The following is an 18444-nucleotide window of genomic DNA, read 5'->3' on the forward strand; positions in this document are numbered from 1 at the left end:
GGGGGCATGTCATAAAAATCACTTCGTGATCCCTAGTTTGGTTAGGACATTTCAGGCTGATCACCTGATTGTCCGAAAGTAAGATGATCTGTGCTTCGGAAGGCACGTTAAGCCGTTGGTGCCGGTTACTACTTACTGATGTAAGTATGCAGTCGTTACACGAGTCATGTCAGGGGCCTTTCGCGGCTCAATAACAACCCTGACACTAGGGTTGATGAGGTTGGTATTCCACCTCACAACCCACACGATAAGAAGAAGCTCTTACGTCATACCTAAAAATTGTGTGAATTTAAATGTTTACGGAAATGTGTTTAGAAATAGAAAACCCGCGTTTATAACACATCTATAGACAAAGACTGCCTGTAAAACTCATTAAATATAGCTGTAGCAGCACTCCCTGTGCGTAGAAGAATGACTTCATTCAGATCACAGTGTATCCTACAGTTACGAGAGCAAAGACCTCGTATGAAAGATCCGGAAACATGTGCCGATGAACTTTCACCCTGCGTTTTGCTTATCCCATTTCTGAAAAAGCAAAAGCTTTGTATAAAATAGTTAACTGTTCTTTAAGAAGAAGACAGCTTAAGTTCAGGATTTGTTTATGTACACACACTCATTTGTACTGAGTTTTTTATCGGGGGTGGCATTATCAGTCCCTGATAAAACCCTCTGTAATATTAAAAGATTAAAAAAAACTTTCACCCTTTGTCCTTTAAAGGATACGTATAGCCACGAAAATCTACTGCGGACCTGAAGGTAAAATCAAGATAATCGTCATCCTCTCCCTAGAATCCCGTTTTCCACAGGGTCTGCATACCTAAACTGAAGATTTGACAGGTCGGGTTTTTTACAGACGCAACTGCCTATCTAGCCTTCAAACCCAGCCCAATACAATCAGGTCACATAACTCCGAAATTCATTTCTCGGGAATGTGGGTTTTCTTTCCTCACGTCAAACTGCAGATATACAATAGGTACTTGATTCGTTATTGCACAAAGACACATGAAATAAAAATAAATACAAATAGGACAAAAGAAGAAAGGGAGTGGAATTCTCTGCCGTCTTCTGTACTTCCGAATGCATATAACCCGGGTGCTTTCAAGGCCAGAGTGAACAGGCACCTTCTGGGCGAGCTCCATCTTAGGCTTCGTCAATGCCTTCGGGTGGTCTGGGGCCAAGAGCAAGCAAATCAAAGGTAAAAAGAAAAAGAAATAATCGGTTTTACTGCCAAATAAAAAAAAATGTGTGAAAGAAACTGTAATAAATAAGTACCTAGTGTAAATTATGGCAGATACTCTATTATTATTGTTTATTTAAATACACTAATAGCATAACCCGATGCGTGTACATCACTGCACTAGTGTTTTTGATTTTTTATAATGTTCATCAAGTCTATTCTTAAATTAAATGAGTTCACCGATGGCGCATTGATCACTGCCTCCAAGCTAATTCCACGAGTCCATTGCCATTTTTAATATTTTATCTATGACCTAGTCTTTACATCCGTATTGATCGAATAGTGAATTGAATCTGGGACACTGATTTGGTGACCATGTGGATCAATATTCATAAATTATTATAGACAGACATCAACGAAAAGCTCCAACACTGGCTATTAGTCTCCTAGTTTCAATATAAAACAAACATGCTATATACTATAGTCTGTTTTGTTGTTATGTTTTCAATGTGCACTATATTTTTAACCACATAAAAACAGTTTTTTTAATTATAGTTTCGAATCTGTAAATGTAAAAATACCATCAAACGAAAATGCCCTTGGAAATACATTAACAAAATTACTATTTTATTGTCAGACAGAAATGATGTTTTATCGATTAAATGGAATATTTGTTGCTTGATTTATAGATATTATCCACTCACGCTAACGTTTAGGGCTTCGGCACACCAAAAGCAGGAGCAAGTCATAAACAGTACGCGAAAGTTTCCACGCGGGGCCGCATAGAATTTCATACAGTTTCTTGTACAAAAACAAGCGTCATACTTCTAAAAACAATTATGCCCGAACAAACATAAAAAAAATATACGGTCGAATTGAGAACCTCCTTTTTTGAAGTCGGTAATAAAAAAGTGCTGCACCGCGCTTACCCTTACTACTGCTTTTGGTGTGCCGAAGCCTTTATAGCGTTGTTATAAAAATTCATCACATTTATCTTTAGACACCAATAGATACAACTTCTGTAAATCTGTCTGTTTCAAACTTAGACCAAAGAGCATGTCATCACGTTCTAATAGTAAATTACACGTGTGAGATTCATCATGTGTATAAAAATAGTAAACAAAAACTGTAGAATATTATTCTCATTACACCTTCCGTTATTTTGTCGGGTTGCATAGGAATCTATAAGCTGATATTCAACACATAACATAACATAAACTGCCTATATACGTCCCACTGCTGGGCACAGGCCTCCCCTCAATCAACCGGAGGGGGTATGGAGCATACTCCACCACGCTGCTCCACTGCGGGTTGGTGGAGATTCAACACAATCGTGAGAAAATCTTCAAGTTAACCTCCGCCTTCAGGCTCAATTATATACCTTGATATTTTGTCAATGCGTGTAGACACACGCATTGACAAAATATCAAGGTGAGCATTATTATTCGCTAAGCCTTTGCTACCAGTTACTGTATTCTTACTGATGTAAGTACGTAGCCGTTACATGAGTCATGTTAGGGTCCTATGGTGGCTCAATAATAACCCTGGTACTAGGGTTGACGACGTTGGTAATCCTCATAACTCACACGATAGAAGAAGATTACCCTATAAGGTAGATAAAGGTTGTCAGTAACAAGGAATCCATTATTCCACCTGTCTGGATCCACATTTCTGGCCGTCAGTCCCGTAAACAAATGCCGGAAACCGCACCGCACGACTGTACGATGAAACCATGTGTTCTGTACCAAATTAAACACGCCACTATAAAAATAAATATGAACGGCTGAATAATATGATAGAAATAAATATTTAATTTTATACTTGTAATTTTCTTATCCGCAGAAAAGAATGGAACGGATGATTGACAGCTATTATTTTTTTTAATAAATGAACAACCCGGACGGCTAACATAGGCCACTGGCTTGTATGCAACACGTTTCAGCGCCTATGCTTATGCTTCAGAAATTCAGAATGCACTTAAATGGCACGTAAGGGCATTACGAAAGTCAAAATGAAGGGTACGTACGGACTTCCCCCGCGGACGGACTTCCCCCAATTAACTTTGCTATACATAATCTGCCGTACAAGAATAGATATGTCAAAATGTTAAACGTCACCCAACACCATGCCAGTACTGATAACTACATAACATAACTTTCATCGCTTCCATACGAAGTGTTTGTTTGTCCTTCAGATATCAACGTATTCAACAAAGAACTGGAAGAGTGACGTCGCCGTTATCTATCATCGGAAGCACTGTGTCACTCGAGCACTGAGAATCACGCCCGCCATTGTGTCATTTCATTTGTGCTACTTATGCTGGTATTATTCAAGACATAGCGCACATGTTTGCGAAAATACTTCAGTAAGGTTTAAGAATTTTTGTGATGCGAACGTAAGGTTTAAGATTTTTTGTGAAGTGAACTAGCGATCCGCCCCGGCTTCGCTCGGGTGCAATGCTGAGGAAAAAAATAAATTATTTACGACATCACATGAAAAACCTCAAAAATAACAGTATTTCTCCACCATTTAATAGATATTATTATACATACAAACCTTCCTCTTGAATCACTCTATCTATAAAAAAAACCGCATCAAAATCCGCTGCGTAGTTTTAAAGATTTAAGCGTACATAGGGATATAGGGACAGAAAAAGCGACTTTGTTTTATACTATGTAGTGGTCTATACAAGGAGGGATAGAAAAAATATCTAAGCGATCAAAAAAGAGCGGCTCGTAGTTTGCTTAAAAAAATAATAACTGACTTTTTGCTGGTAGTTTTTCGTCATCTTTGAAAGTTCATAGCCTCAAAGCATTAAAAATAATGAACCTTGGAAATATTTTATCACTGGCATACTGATAAAAGCACACAATTTGTGCCACGCTATTTATGCCATTTGCAATAATGGGTCAATGACAAATCTCTTAGCTGGAAACTAGATGAATTTGTAACAGACCTAGATTGAATGTTCTATGCTTGTTTCAATATGCACTTGTCCATTAAACAACTGAGATAAATGGACGTTAGACGTTCGTTTATTATTATTCAAATTGTTACAACCGTGGACAAGTGGGGAATATTACAAAAATCACTTTGAGATGCCTAGTTTGGTCAGGACATTATAGGCTCATCACCTGATCGTCCGAAGTAAGATGATCTGTGCTACCGAACGCACGTTAAGTCGTTGGCGCACCCCGGACACTTCGTACAAAACACCTCGTTTTACACAGACACTACACATTGACGCAATCATACACACGCATCTGAGTGTGTGACGTCTAATGCCCATACGATTGAAGACTAAAGTAAGACCGACGGGGGGTGAGGTAAACCTAGCTCAGACGCTGGCGGGGAGCGGAGAGTTGTAGTTGTATACGTAGTACTATTCCTCATTCTATGCCGTCGGTAACAGTTGCTTACTAAACTATATAAACGACTGTTATTTGTGATTCTTCTACATGTCGTACACATTAAATAAAAAGCCTTTTAAAATACGGGAGTGAAGTAAGTTCAGATGTCCCTTACAATTACTTACCAGTTAATAGATAGCTCAAAGATGCTTTACTCTACGTTACGATTAAATATAACTATCAACATTTACGACTGAGAATCGTCTGAAAGAATGGAAGCGGCGACATTGTTCGAAAATAGCTTGAAAATAGCGACAGTTTGGCAGTTGAGAAAGGTCCACGAAAGCGGAACGAATTGCGAACGTCGGAAAAAGTCAGCACCTTTACATGACAGTGAAAATATCTTAGTTTGTGAGGTAGATTGCGTCCAGCGATCTTCTTCTATCGTGTGGGTTGTGAGGTGAATTACCAACCTCAACAACCCTGGTGTCAGGGTTATTATTGAGCCGCCAAAGACTCCTGACATGGCTCATGTAACGACTACTTACTTACATCAGTCAGTAGTAACAGGGACCAACGGCTTAACCTGCCGAAGCATGGATCATGTTACTTTTGGACAATCAGGTGATCAGCCTGTAATGTCTTAACCAAACTAGGGATCACAAAGTGATTTTTGTGATATGTGCCCACCGGGATTCGAATTAGGGACCTCCGGATCGTGAGCCCAACGCGCAACCACTGAACCACGGAGGCCGTAACCACCACCAGTGGTGTGCCGTGGGGACATCCCCGGCAGTAAAAAGGCGCAATAGCTTTATTACCTTGACTTTAGGCAGATAGGATCAGAGTACAAGAAAGAACAATTTGGAAGCAGCTTACTATACGAAGTACGCCGCATTGATTGGCATTTATGGCTACTCGGTACGACAGTGCGCTGTGTGTTTTTGAGTTTATTTGTGGATCGCTATAACTATTAAGCTACATTTTGTATAACGCTATCGATATGATTCCTTTGAATGTTTTCTGTATTTTTATTTAAAAAAATCTGTTTTAATGCGACGAATGGGTGCCGAGACAAACCTCTGTGGTTTAACGGCACCGTTCAAACATAAAAAATAAAATAAAAAATAATGTATCAATAAACTATTTAAAGAGTTTTTTTACAACGGGAACATTCCAACTTTGGGAATATTCCCGGAAAAGGCACATCACTGATTGAGACGATATGAAAAATGTGTTAGAGACAGTTGTAGAGAATTATGACAACTTGGAAATAAAAACAGATTTATACACGTAGATAAAATAAAGAATGTAGTAAGTATGTAGGTACAATTTATAAATAAGGCCAATGATTTTCTAACGATCTGGCCTGATCAATGCTCGCTTAACGACTTATTAGTTGTATGCAGTTGTTAATCAAAAATCATTCATTTTCATTCGACGTAAATGTCAGTAAGGTGTTGTTTCTACATTGCAGTATTTTTAATAGATTTGACGATCTGAAGGTTTAAAAAGGCCACATCGAAGCAATTCATCTAAAAAACAATATTGCTATAGCAGTAGTTTTTTTTTTAATTTGAATAAAATCGTAGATATTGACCCTACAGCTTTGGTGCCATAGTAATAAATGGTCAAACGGATAAGTTCTAATATTGTTTCTTGGCCGGCACTTTACATTTTCACCAAAAATGAATGGAAAAAATACTGTTTTAAATCGACTGACCGAATTTACCGGATTAAATCGAAGATAGTACTTAATGCTCAGACGGATAAGATCTAACGGAATATAGCAAAATTATTTTTTCCGGGCCGAAATCCGATGATCACTTTTAAGGTTATCCTGCTGTAATGTCAAGAAACTCGTGTTTGACTGACCTCGTCTGCGGGCTTGGTGGGCGTGATGGCGACGGTCTCGTTGAAGCACAGGCATGCGCAGTAGTGTCTGTTGGCGTCCACGTCGGTCAGCACCGACACGTAGAACCGCGGCTCTGAACGCTCCGTCGACAGCGCCCATCCTTGCGGTTGGCAGAACTGGAGATAGACCGAATTTTAGTAAAGACCATACATAAAACAGCATAAGCAATTTCCCTACAGGCGTGGAATAAAGAAAACTACTACGTATGGAACGATAATTCCCCGCCCCGCATCAATTTATATCGGGCGCCAACCTCACCCCCTTAAATGGCCATAAGCTGCTAAGGAGTAAGGGGGACAGTGTAGAGTAGACAGTCTGTCGCTCATCTACTCATCCCGGGCATGTTGCAAAAGTCGGTCTACAAAGAGATTGTATCCACTCCATCTTAGGATTTCGTATTAAAACTAGCAGCAAGTTATCTTCCGATTACTTGCGGTTCTGCCCATCCTATTAGGGAATCACGGGCGTGAATTTTGTGTCTGAATCTTACCCATTCTATACCGTCGTGAAAGGGAGTGTCGTCCCAATTATTCTCAGGGAATCTCTGGAGGATTGCGCCGCTACTTATTCCGCCCCCTGCAACAATAAATAATCAATTGCTTAATTTCACTTCCAACAACACATCTTAACTTATTTTTTGGTAATAAATAATTGTACTATATTAAACTTAAGGTGCGCAGCTTAAGTACCTAGACTCCCCGCAGGAGGCGTGTCATCGCATTTTATAAATATTTGTATGAAATCGTTTTCAACGTCGCGCACCTATGCGCGCCACACGACCAGCATTTTCCGCAAAATGGGACGACTTTGGCGCGTGCACCTTTAATGAACTATTTTCATAAACGATGGACCTAGAGATGAAAGGAATCGAGCCTTTTAAGCTTTTTAATTTCAGACTACCCACGCTTTAAAAGACTCACCTCAAGGCTCAATCATTACTACTCGATTCTTTTTAGGAATGTGATAAGAGTCTTTAGAATTCGACTTCTGAATTTAAACAACTCTAGTTTTTTTCTTAAATGACTCGGGTCTGAGGTGAGTTTTTCAGTAAATGACTCGAGTCGTTCAACGAGTGAATTGTTTAACATGAGACAATAATAAAGTGTACCTATGTTACCTACTTTCATCACTAAATGGACCGGTGTCCTGTAGGCAAAATCTAGTTGGCCAATAGAGGCGGTTAGTAAGTTGACATACATCGCACATGATACAAAACATCAACCTTCATGTTCAGCCTTTAGGTTCATTATGACCAAATACAAATACGTTCAGAGGATACAAAACGGTCATATTCCAGAATTTCACCACGATAACATAGATATTTTGAAGAATAGATCCAATCTACTCCATTTAATCTGCGACTATGCAAACGGGGGTGCCTACCACCCTGTTGTTGTGGATATTTCAATCATGTAATCTGAATGAAGCGCTTCGTTTTTCATTCTTTATACGAACAAAAGAACTGGAAATAAGCTACGGAAATCTGTATCCCGAGCAATGTTATAATCTTTGAATGTTTAAAGACCACGAAGAATAGACAAACTAACCTAATGGCCGTTTTGACGTGTGTTCCGTTTATCAAGTTTCGCATTAATTAATAACTACGTCAAGGGAGCAAATAGCTGTACTTTAATGTGTCCACCAAGTTTCGTATTAATTTATAACTATATTGACGGAGCGAATTGCTGTACTTTATGTCAAAACTTAGGTTTAAGTAAACTTATGAAATATTCAACCATAATTTGTACCTGAATAAACAACAATTATGGCAGCCATATTTTTTATGTATATTAAATACACACATACATACATAAACTCACGCCTATTTCCCACCGGGGTAAGCAGAGACTATGGAATTCTATTTACTTCGATCATGACATACTTCTTTTCTTGATTTCTCTACAGTCATCAATCGTTTCATAGACGGACGCCGGTTCAGAGTTGATCTTACTGAACCTTTTTTATGGACATCTCCAAATTGGTCAATGTACGTCCTTCTACCAACAGCAACCTTCGCTTTATATACTGCTTTCGTAATCCTATTATCATTCATCCGCTCTGTGTCCAAATCAACTTGACATTCCCTTCTGAATCTTAGTCACTATATAGTGTTATGTATATTAACTGTCTGAAATATGTAGGTACATATGTAAATACAGCTACACCTAACTATATCATGTTTGTATTTAAATAATGTGAGCGGACGCATTCACACGCACTGGGATGGTTCGCGAGTTAATGAACAATTTGAGCGACGAAGTGCGACCTTCACCTAAAAACATAACACGTGACAACATACCCCATATTATGAATTAGGGTATAAAATTTTAGCAACCCCAGTTAATTAGGGTAATTTCCCATTGGTCGGATGAGGTAAGAAATGATTTTTTTTTAGTGCAATAATGGGTAGGTCTTCGAACACCGGTGGTCAACCTCATTGTCGTAAACGCAAAAATATCATAGAATCTTTGGTCTTTTTGCAAATATCCAGTTAGAATTTACGTAAGATGGTGACATATTATACAATCAAAAACATAAATGTGAAATGAGAGCCAAGTTCAATATTATGATAAATGCCTTCGTTCTTGACTTCAGCGACAAAAGAAGTGAGATCTAAATGAGTGCCAAGTTTAATGGTCAGTCCTGAATTTTATTTATAAGTAACAGTATAACATATCATATCTTCTTATAACATAAGATAATGTATTGTAGTCTTGGCTAGTTTTTATAAACCTACCAACGAATCATTATGTTCGATCGCTAGTTTCTACCAACAATCCACATTTTCGGAATTATAAAATAAGAACCGACAAATACTTGTAGGATTAGAACCTGCGAAAGCTATTATAATTCATATATGAAAACTAGCCAAGACAGACCTTAGGCTATGACTATGACTATTTTAAATCAAATCAATTTATTTGCGAGAACACATAAAATAAAAAAGTGGTAAAATAATTTGCGTAACAGTGTTGTGATGTGATCAGCCTGCATGCAGGCGTACAAATATAAAAAAATATATAAAAACAATGGTACTTTGAAAAGAAGATATTTAACTACCATTATTCCGACAAACTTACTTCTTTCACGCCATCAAACTTCGTTTTTTCATCATTTATGTATCATATTACCTATTCCTCTCACTATCTCACTTATCTTCTTAACCTTTTAAACTTTACAGTTTAATTAAATGTAAACAAGTTTCAATCACGACCAGACAGAATTAATTACAATGAGTCATATCTGTCTTTAGTGACGCAACGTAACATTGGGCAGTCAAAGCAATCGGCGTTTTTAGACATCGCATTATGTGGTGTGGGAAAATATGTAATTTGTCAAAGAAAACTGGGACCTATTTATACTAGAAGTATAGGCCTTAAAGGGGCGTGTGCTCGATCGGCGGCTCACGAAAACACCCGGTTCCATTCTCTGACGATTAGGAGAATGAAACGACAAGAAGCCGACAACACTCCAACTGTCGAAGGTCTCTCCTGCAGTGTGTGGTTTGAAAAATTTGCCGCCAATTGTCTTGCACAGCCATGAATAAAGTGCATGACTTTGCGACACTTATAGTCATGAATCGTCTGAAACAGACGTGTGAGGCGATGATGAAAAATGCCTTTAGCTGCAAGTAAGTATATACTTACTTATTACTTATAAAATGAAAGATTCTCAGACTGTTAAATTCACTTTTATTAAACCTGAGACACAACGTTACAGACTTAGTTTTACAACCTTCCAGCTCAAGTGTTCGGAACTAACTGACTGCCCAACTGCCCGGTCTTCACCCTTCTCTACCTTTTCCACCACTCTCAAAATTGTTGCCAGTTCAAAACTAATAAAAACTACTATTTTTTGTTATGGGTAAAATAGAGTGTCCAATCAAATAAATTAAAAATAAACGAAATCATGACACTTATCATCTAGAGGATTCCTTCAAAATTGAAAACATTATGTCTCCTGCAACAAACCAGCTAAACAACTTACACCTCTGCGTACGTGAAATTACGTCTTCAAATGCCACATGAAGCTATTTCTAACTAGATCTTTATGATGTTTGTTTTTGCATCTAAAATTGGATCTCGTAGACTAGCGTGTACAAGTGACAGATCTATTTCAATGGTCATTAGCGTCTTGGGTAATTAGGTCAAGGACTTTTTCTGAGGGTAATTAGGATCCCGGATGCTTAATTACTATTGCATTATACTATATATATTACGTTCGTACAGATGTTTGTTTTTCACGTGGTATCATTCCGGAATGAAAGAAATGGAATACTGGATTATGTACTCTTTGGATCTTAGTATTTTAAGGTTTTATAGATTTGTTTACAATAAGAACATGACCTACATGACGATATATCACCATAAAAAATCTACTTACTGATGTAAGTACGTAATCGTTGCATGAGCCGTATCAGGGGCATTTAGCGGTTCAACGAAAGATAACCCTGAAATTAGGGTTACTAAGATTGGTATATGGATTCCCTACATTCCTATTTTCCATTATTTCCTGGCTCGGACTAAACCGCAAAATTCGACTTCATGTGTTTGAATTCATATTTGGGGCATAGATAAATGATATCACATTTTCAGGATTTGTGCCCGGTTAAAGGTAATATTCGCGCCCCCTATTATAAGGCACTTAAACATAGCTGGGGAGAAGTCGGTGTATAATAATATGCATATACAAATATATGCATATACAAATATAACCTCTGCTTACCCCTTCGGACATATGTTATACTATAGTAACATTATTACACATCCGTGTGCTATTCTAATTTCTATAACGAATTTTGTTATTTTTTTAAATCAGCAATTAAAAGCTGAACGTTGCTATGATTAACCACAACTTGTGTGTTACGTAGTAATAATATTCCTTATTCTATGGTGTTACGTAGCCCATCTGACCACAATATTTTATTTATTTATATAGTTAAACCAACAGTACACATATTGTAAAGTTATAAAATGCAAGTCTTAAATTAGTTTTTACCGACTTCAAAAAAAAGGAGGAGGTTCTCAATTCGACCGTATATTTTTTTTTTTTTTTTTTTTTTTATGTTTGTTCGGGCATATTTTCGTCGTATATGAACCGATTTTGATAATTCTTTTTTTGTTTGAAAGGAGATATACCCAAGGGGGTCCCATGTCAAGGAAGTCAGGATCTGATGATGGAAGACCAGAGAAATCGAGGGGAATTTTCAAAAATCGTAGGAGCGACTAGTGCGTTTGTAAAGTCATATTGATCGGATCGATCTTTAGGCTTCGGGAAAACTTCCCGGCCTTCGAAAACTGGTCAGCATCAGGGAGATACCCTATGGCCTGGCAAAACTATACAACCTGGAGCAATTTTTCTTTCACGAAACGTATTTAAATCTTGATCAGATCCAATCGCCGGTGCAAAAAAACAAAATGGCGGAAAAAAAAGATGGCCGCCATACAAAATTTTGTCGATTTTGGAAGAAGCCCGTTTGGGTAAAAATAATGTATGGGGCGCTTACTCAAAACGTCATGTAGAGTACGGAAATACTTTCTGATCACCAAAAACTGCTCCGCATCAGAGAGATACTCTACGGCCTGGCAAAACTATCGCACGTGAACCAATATTTCTTTGAGAGCACTTATTTAAATCTTGGTCAAATTCCATAGCGCGTAAAAAAAAACAAAATGGCGGAAATACAAGATGGCCGCCATACACAATTTTGTTTTTTCAGAAAATGTCTCGGGATATAAAATATATATCGGGGTTGTGGTCGGATCGTCATGTTAAGTATGGAAATACTTCCCGATTTTCGAAAACTGCTCCGCATCAGGGTGACACCCTACGGCCTGGCGAAACTATCACACCTGAACCAATTTTTCTTTCACGAAACCTATTTAAATCTTGGTCGAATTTAATGGCCGGTGAAAAAAATACAAAATGGCGAAAAAACAAGATGGCCGCCATACAAAATTTTGTTTTTCCAGAAAATGTCTTGGGGGTAAAAATGATGTATAGGCGTGTGATCGGAACGTCATCTTTAAAAACTGCTCCCAATCAGAGAGACATCCTACGGCCTGGCAAACCTATTGCACCTGGATTTTGTTTGTTTCCACGACACCCATTTTAATCTTGGTCAAATTCTGTCGCCGGTGAAAAAGAACAAAGTGGCGGAAAAACAAGATGGCCGCCATACGAAGAGGGACAGTTTCGAATAAACAGGACACGCGAGCTGCTTTAGCAGCGAGCGAACCACGCGAAATCTACTGTATCTATATGTATGCGTGAGTGTGTATGATAGCAGCTTCCACTGACAACCACATGTGTGTATGTACACATACACAAGTGTGTGTGTGTGCGTGTGTGTGCGCGCGCGCGCGTGTGTGTGTGTGTGTGTGTGTGTGTGTGTGTGTGTGTGTGTGTGTGCGTGTGTCTGTGTGTGTGAGTGTGTACGTGCGCGTGTGCTCGTGTGCGTTAGCGCGTGTGTGAGTGTGTGTGTGTAAACATGTTCATCAATAATAATTGTGATCACTACTAATAATATATTATATTATTATATATGAATATAAATCAGAAAATCTGTCTGTCTGCATCCTTGCTCGGTCTAACCATCACTTAAAATCGTAAAATAAAATAAAATTTTTAACAAAAAAAAAAACCGACTTCAAACGCAAAACTAAAAAGCAATAAATAAATTTACTTCGCACAAAGTAATTAGTACGTATTTTCAATTAGTTAATTATTTTATAATTCTGAAGTCGGTGCCAAGTAAATGCTACAACAACCCTACTACAATATCAAATTACTATGTACACACAATATTGTTTAATACCTATATCAAAGCAATTACAAAACAATGTCAAACAAAAAATTACAAAACAATCAGTATTGAAAAATATATGAATCGGTACTTCGTTGTAGCATTTCCTTGGCACCGGCTTCAGATTTATAAAATAACTAGATGTCGCGTGGTTCGCTCGCAGCAAGCTGCTCGCGTGTACTGTATTAGTTCGAAGCTTTGTATGGCGGCCATCTTGTTTTCGTGAAATCAAAAAAGTTCTAGGTGCTATAGTTTTGCCAGGCCGTAGGGTCAAGGGTGTCTCCTTAATGCGGAGCAGTTTTCCAAGATGACGTTCCGATCACACCCCTATACATCGTTTTTACACCCGAGACATTTTCTGGAAAAACAAAATTTGTATGGCGGCCATCTTGTTTTTCGGCCATTTTGTTTTTCTTTACCGGCGATAAAATTTGACCAAGATTTTATTAGGTTTGGTGAAAAAAGAATCGTTCCATGAGCGATAGTTTTCCCAGGCTGTAGGGTGCCGCCCTGATGCGGAGCAGTTTTTGAAGGTCGGGAAGTATTTCCATACTCAGTATGACATTTTGATCTCATTCCTCTTACATCACATTCACCCCCGAGGCATTTTCGAGAAAAACGAAAATTTTGTATAGCGGCCATCTTGATTTTCCACCATTTTGTTTTTTTTTCACCGGTGATAAAATTTGACCAAGATTTAAATAGATTTCGTGAAAACAAAAAAGTTCCAGGTGCGATAGGTTTGCCAGGCCTTAGGGTGTCTCCCTGATGCGGAGCAGTTCTCGAAAACCTGGAAAAATACCCGTACTCTGCATGACGTTCCGATCACATACCTGTACATAATTTTTGCCTTCGAGGCATTTTCGGGAAAAACGAAAATTTTGTATGGCGGCCATCTTGTTTTTCCGCCATATTGATTTTTTACTACCAGAGAATAGATTTGACCAAGATTTAAATAGGTTTTGTGAAAAAACAATCGTTCCAGGTGCGATAGTTTTGTCAGACTGTAGGGTGTCTCCCTGATGCGGAGCAGTTTTCGAAGATCGAGCAGTATTTTCATACTCGACATGACGTTCCGATCACACGTGCTATACATCATTTTTACCCCCGAGGCATTTTCTGGAAAAACGAAAATTTTGTATGGCGGCCATCTTGTTTTTCCGTCATTTTGATTTTTTTGCAACGGCGATAAAATTTGACCAAGATTTAAATAGGTTTTGTGAAAAAAGTATTGTTCTAGGTGCGATAGTTTTGCCAGGCCGTAGGGTGTCTCCCTGATGCGGAGCAGTTATCGAAAACCAAGAAGTATTTTCAAACTCAAAATCACGTTCCGATCACATTCCTATACATCATTTTTACCCCCGAGGCATTTCCAGGAAAAACGAAAAATTTGTATGGCGGCCATCTTGAATTTCCGCCATTTTGATTTTTTTTCAACGGTGATTGAATTTGACCAAGAATTAAATATGTTATGCGAAAAAAAAATTGCTCCAGGTTTTATAGTTTTGCCAGGCTGTAGGGTGCCGCCCTGATGCGGAGCAGTTTTCGAAGATTGAGAACATTTTCCGTACTCAACCAGTCGTTCCGATTACAACCCCATACACAGATTTTACCCCCGAGACATTTTCTGGAAAAACGAAATTTTGTATGGCAACCATCTTGTTTTTCCGCCATTTTGATTTTTTTTCACCGGCGATAAAATTTGACCAAGATTTAAGTAGGTTTTGTGAAAAAAGAATCGTTCCAGGTGCGATAGTTTTGCCAGACTGTAGGGTGTCTCCCTGATGCGGAGCAGTTTTCCAAGATTTGGGATTTTTCCCATACTCACCGGGAGGTCCCGATCACACCCCCCATACATCATTTTGACCCCCCGACGCTCCTTCTGGGAGAACAATTATGTCAGTGAGTGAGTCAGTCAGTGGGTTTGTAGCTATATATATTATAACTAGATGTCGCGTGGTTCGCTCGCAGCAAGCTGCTCGCGTGTCCTGTATTAGTTCGAAGCTTTGTATGGCGGCCATCTTGTTTTTTGCCGGCGATTGAATTTGATCAAGACTCGAATATGTCTCGTGAAATCTAAAAAGTTCTAGGTGCTATAGTTTTGCCAGGCCGTAGGGTGACTCCCTGACGCGGAGCAGTTTTCAAAGATGACGTTCCGATCACACCCCTATACATCATTTTTACACCCGAGATATTTTCTGGAAAAACAAAAATTTATATAACGGCCATCTTGTTTTCGGCCATTTTGTTTTTTTTTTCACCGGCGATAAAATTTGACCAAGATTTAAATACGTTTCGTGAAAACAAAAATGTTCTAGGTGCGATAGTTTCGCCAGGCCGTAGGGTGTCTCCCTGATGCGGAGCAGCTACCGAAAACCCAGATGTATTTTCATACTTAAGATGACGTTCCGATCACACTCCCATACATCATTTTTACCCCCGAGGAATTTTCTGGAAAAACGAAAATTTTGTATGGCGGCCATCTTGTTTTTCCGCCATTTTGGCTTTTTTTCACCGGGGATTGGATTTGACCAAGATTTAAATAGGTTTCGTGAAAACAGAAAAGTTCCAGGTGCGATAGTTTTGCCAGGCCGTAGGGTGTCTCCCTGATGCGGAGCAGTTTTTGAAGATTGAGAACATTTTCCGTTCTCGACAAGACACTCCGATTACATCCCCATACACAGTTTTTACCCCCGAGACATTTTCTAGAAAAACAAAATTTTGTATGGCGGCCATCTTGTTTTTCCGCCATTTTGTTTTTTTTTCACCGGCGATTGGATTTGACCAAGATTTAAATAGGTTTCGTGAAAAAAGAATCGTTCCAGGTGCAATAGTTTCGCCAGACTGTAGGGTGTCTCCCTGATGCGGAGCAGTTTTCCAAGATCTGGAAGTTTTCCCATACTCACCGGGAGGTCCCGATCACACCCCCCATACATCATTTTTACCCCCCGACGCTCCTTCTGGGAGAACAACCCTGTCAGTGAGTCAGTGAGTGAGTCAGTCAGTACATGGGTTTGTAGCTATATATAATATAACTAGATGTCGCGTGGTTCGCTCGCAGCAAGCTGCTCGCGTGTCTTGTTTTCCCGCCATTTTTTTACCGCGGTCCCGTGAAATCAAAAAAGTTCTAGGTGCTATAGTTTTGCCAGGCCGTAGGGTGTCTCCCTGATGCGGAGCAGTTTTTCAAGATGACGTTCCGATCACACCCCTATACATCAATTTTACCTCTGAGACATTTTCTGGAAAAACAAAATTTTGTATGGCGGCCATCTTGTTTTTCAGCCATTTTGGTTTTTTTTTCACTGGCGATAAAATTTGACCAAGACTTTAATAGGCTTCGTGAAAACAAAAAAGTTCCAGGTGCGATAGTTTCGCCAGGCTGTAGGGTGTCTCCCTGATGCGGAGCAGCTTTCGAAGATCGAAAAGCATTTCCATACTCAACATGATGTTTCGATCACATTCCTCATACATCATTTTTACCCCCGAGGCATTTTCAGGAAAATTTAAAAATTTGTATGGCGGCCATCTTGTTTTTCCGCCATTTTGATTTTTTTTGACCGGCGATAAAATTTGACCAAGATTTAAATAGGTCTTGCGGAAAAATAATAGTTCTAGGTGCGATAGTTTAGCCAGGCCGTAGGGTGTCTCCCTGATGCGGAGCAGTTTCTGAAGACCAAGAAGTATTTACATACTCAACATGACCTTCCGATTACGCCACCATACATTGTTTTTGCCCCCGAGACATTTTCTAGGAAAACAAAATTTTGTATGGCGGCCATCTTGTTTTTCCGCCATTTTGTTTTTTTTTCACCGGCGATTGGATTTGACCAAGATTTAAATAGGTTTCGTGAAAAAAGAATCGTTCCAGGTGCAATAGTTTCGCCAGACTGTAGGGTGTCTCCCTGATGCGGAGCAGTTTTCCAAGATCTGGAAGTTTTCCCATACTCACCGGGAGGTCCCGATCACACCCCCCATACATCATTTTTACCCCCCGACGCTCCTTCTGGGAGAACAACCCTGTCAGTGAGTCAGTGAGTGAGTCAGTCAGTACATGGGTTTGTAGCTATATATAATATAATAATAACTAGATTTCGCGTGGTTCGCTCGCAGCAAGCTGCTCGCGTGTCCTGTATTAGTTCGAAGCTATGTATGGCGGCCATCTTGTTTTCCCGCCATTTTTTTACCGCGATAGAATTTGACCAAGACTTGAATAGGTCTCGTGAAATCAAAAGAGTTCTAGGTGCTATAGTTTTGCCAGGCCGTAGGGTGACCCCTGATGCGGAGCAGTTTTCCAAGATGACGTTCCGATCACACCCCAATACATCATTTTTACCTTTGAGACATTTTCTGGAAAAACACAAATTTGTATGGCGGCCATATTGTTTTTCGGCCATTTTGTTTTTTTTTTCACCGAGAATAAAATTTGACCAAGAATTAAATAGGTTTCGCGAAAACAAAAAAGGTCCAGATGCGATAGTTTCGCCAGGCCGTAGGGTGACCCCTGATGCGGAGCAGTTTTCCAAGATGACGTTCCGATCACACCCCTATACATCGTTTTTACACCCGAGACATTTTCTGGACAAACAAAAATTTGTATGGCGGCCATCTTGTTTTTCGACCATTTTGTTTTTTTTTTCACCGGCGATAAAATTTGACCAAGATTTTATTAAGTTTGGTGAAAAAAGAATCGTTCCAGGAGCGATAGTTTTCCCAGGCCGTAGGGTGCCGCCCTGATGCGGAGCAGTTTTTGAAGGTCGGGAAGTATTTCCATACTCAATATGACACTTTGATCTCATCCCTCTTACATCATATTCACCCCGAGGCGTTTTCGAGAAAAACGAAAATTTTGTATGGCGGCCATCTTGTTTTTCCGCCATTTTGATTTTTTTTCACCGGTGATTGAATTTGACCAAGAATTAAATAGGTTTCGTGAAAAAAGAATCGTTCCAGGTGCAATAGTTTTGCCAGACAGTAGGGTGTCTCCCTGATGCGGAGCAGCTTTCGAAGATCGAAAAGTATTTCCATACTCAACATGATGTTTCGATCACATTCCTCATACATCATTTTTACCTCCGAGGCATTTTCGGGAAAAACGAAAATTTTGTATGGCGGCCATCTTGTTTTTCCGCCATTTTGGTTTTTTTTCAGCGGGGATTGGATTTGACCAAGATTTAAATATGTTTCGCGAAAGAAAAAT

At 39.2% G+C, this 18444-nt stretch overlaps 1 protein-coding gene across 1 annotated transcript in view; it reads right to left on the reverse strand.

Moving 5' to 3' along the window:
• LOC126375413 (myotubularin-related protein 13) overlaps nt 1–18444 on the reverse strand; it is a 116314-nt gene that overhangs the window by 84363 nt on the left and 13507 nt on the right. Inside the window, exons 2-3 of the mRNA XM_050022321.1 lie at nt 6933–7018; nt 6403–6558 (exon numbers count right to left, since the gene is read on the reverse strand). Of these exons, the coding sequence (XP_049878278.1) occupies nt 6403–6558; nt 6933–7018 (242 nt within the window). The remainder of the gene's footprint in view (nt 1–6402; nt 6559–6932; nt 7019–18444) is intronic.

Source organism: Pectinophora gossypiella, chromosome 19 (assembly GCF_024362695.1).
Source record: "Pectinophora gossypiella chromosome 19, ilPecGoss1.1, whole genome shotgun sequence".
NCBI lineage: Eukaryota > Metazoa > Arthropoda > Insecta > Lepidoptera > Gelechiidae > Pectinophora > Pectinophora gossypiella.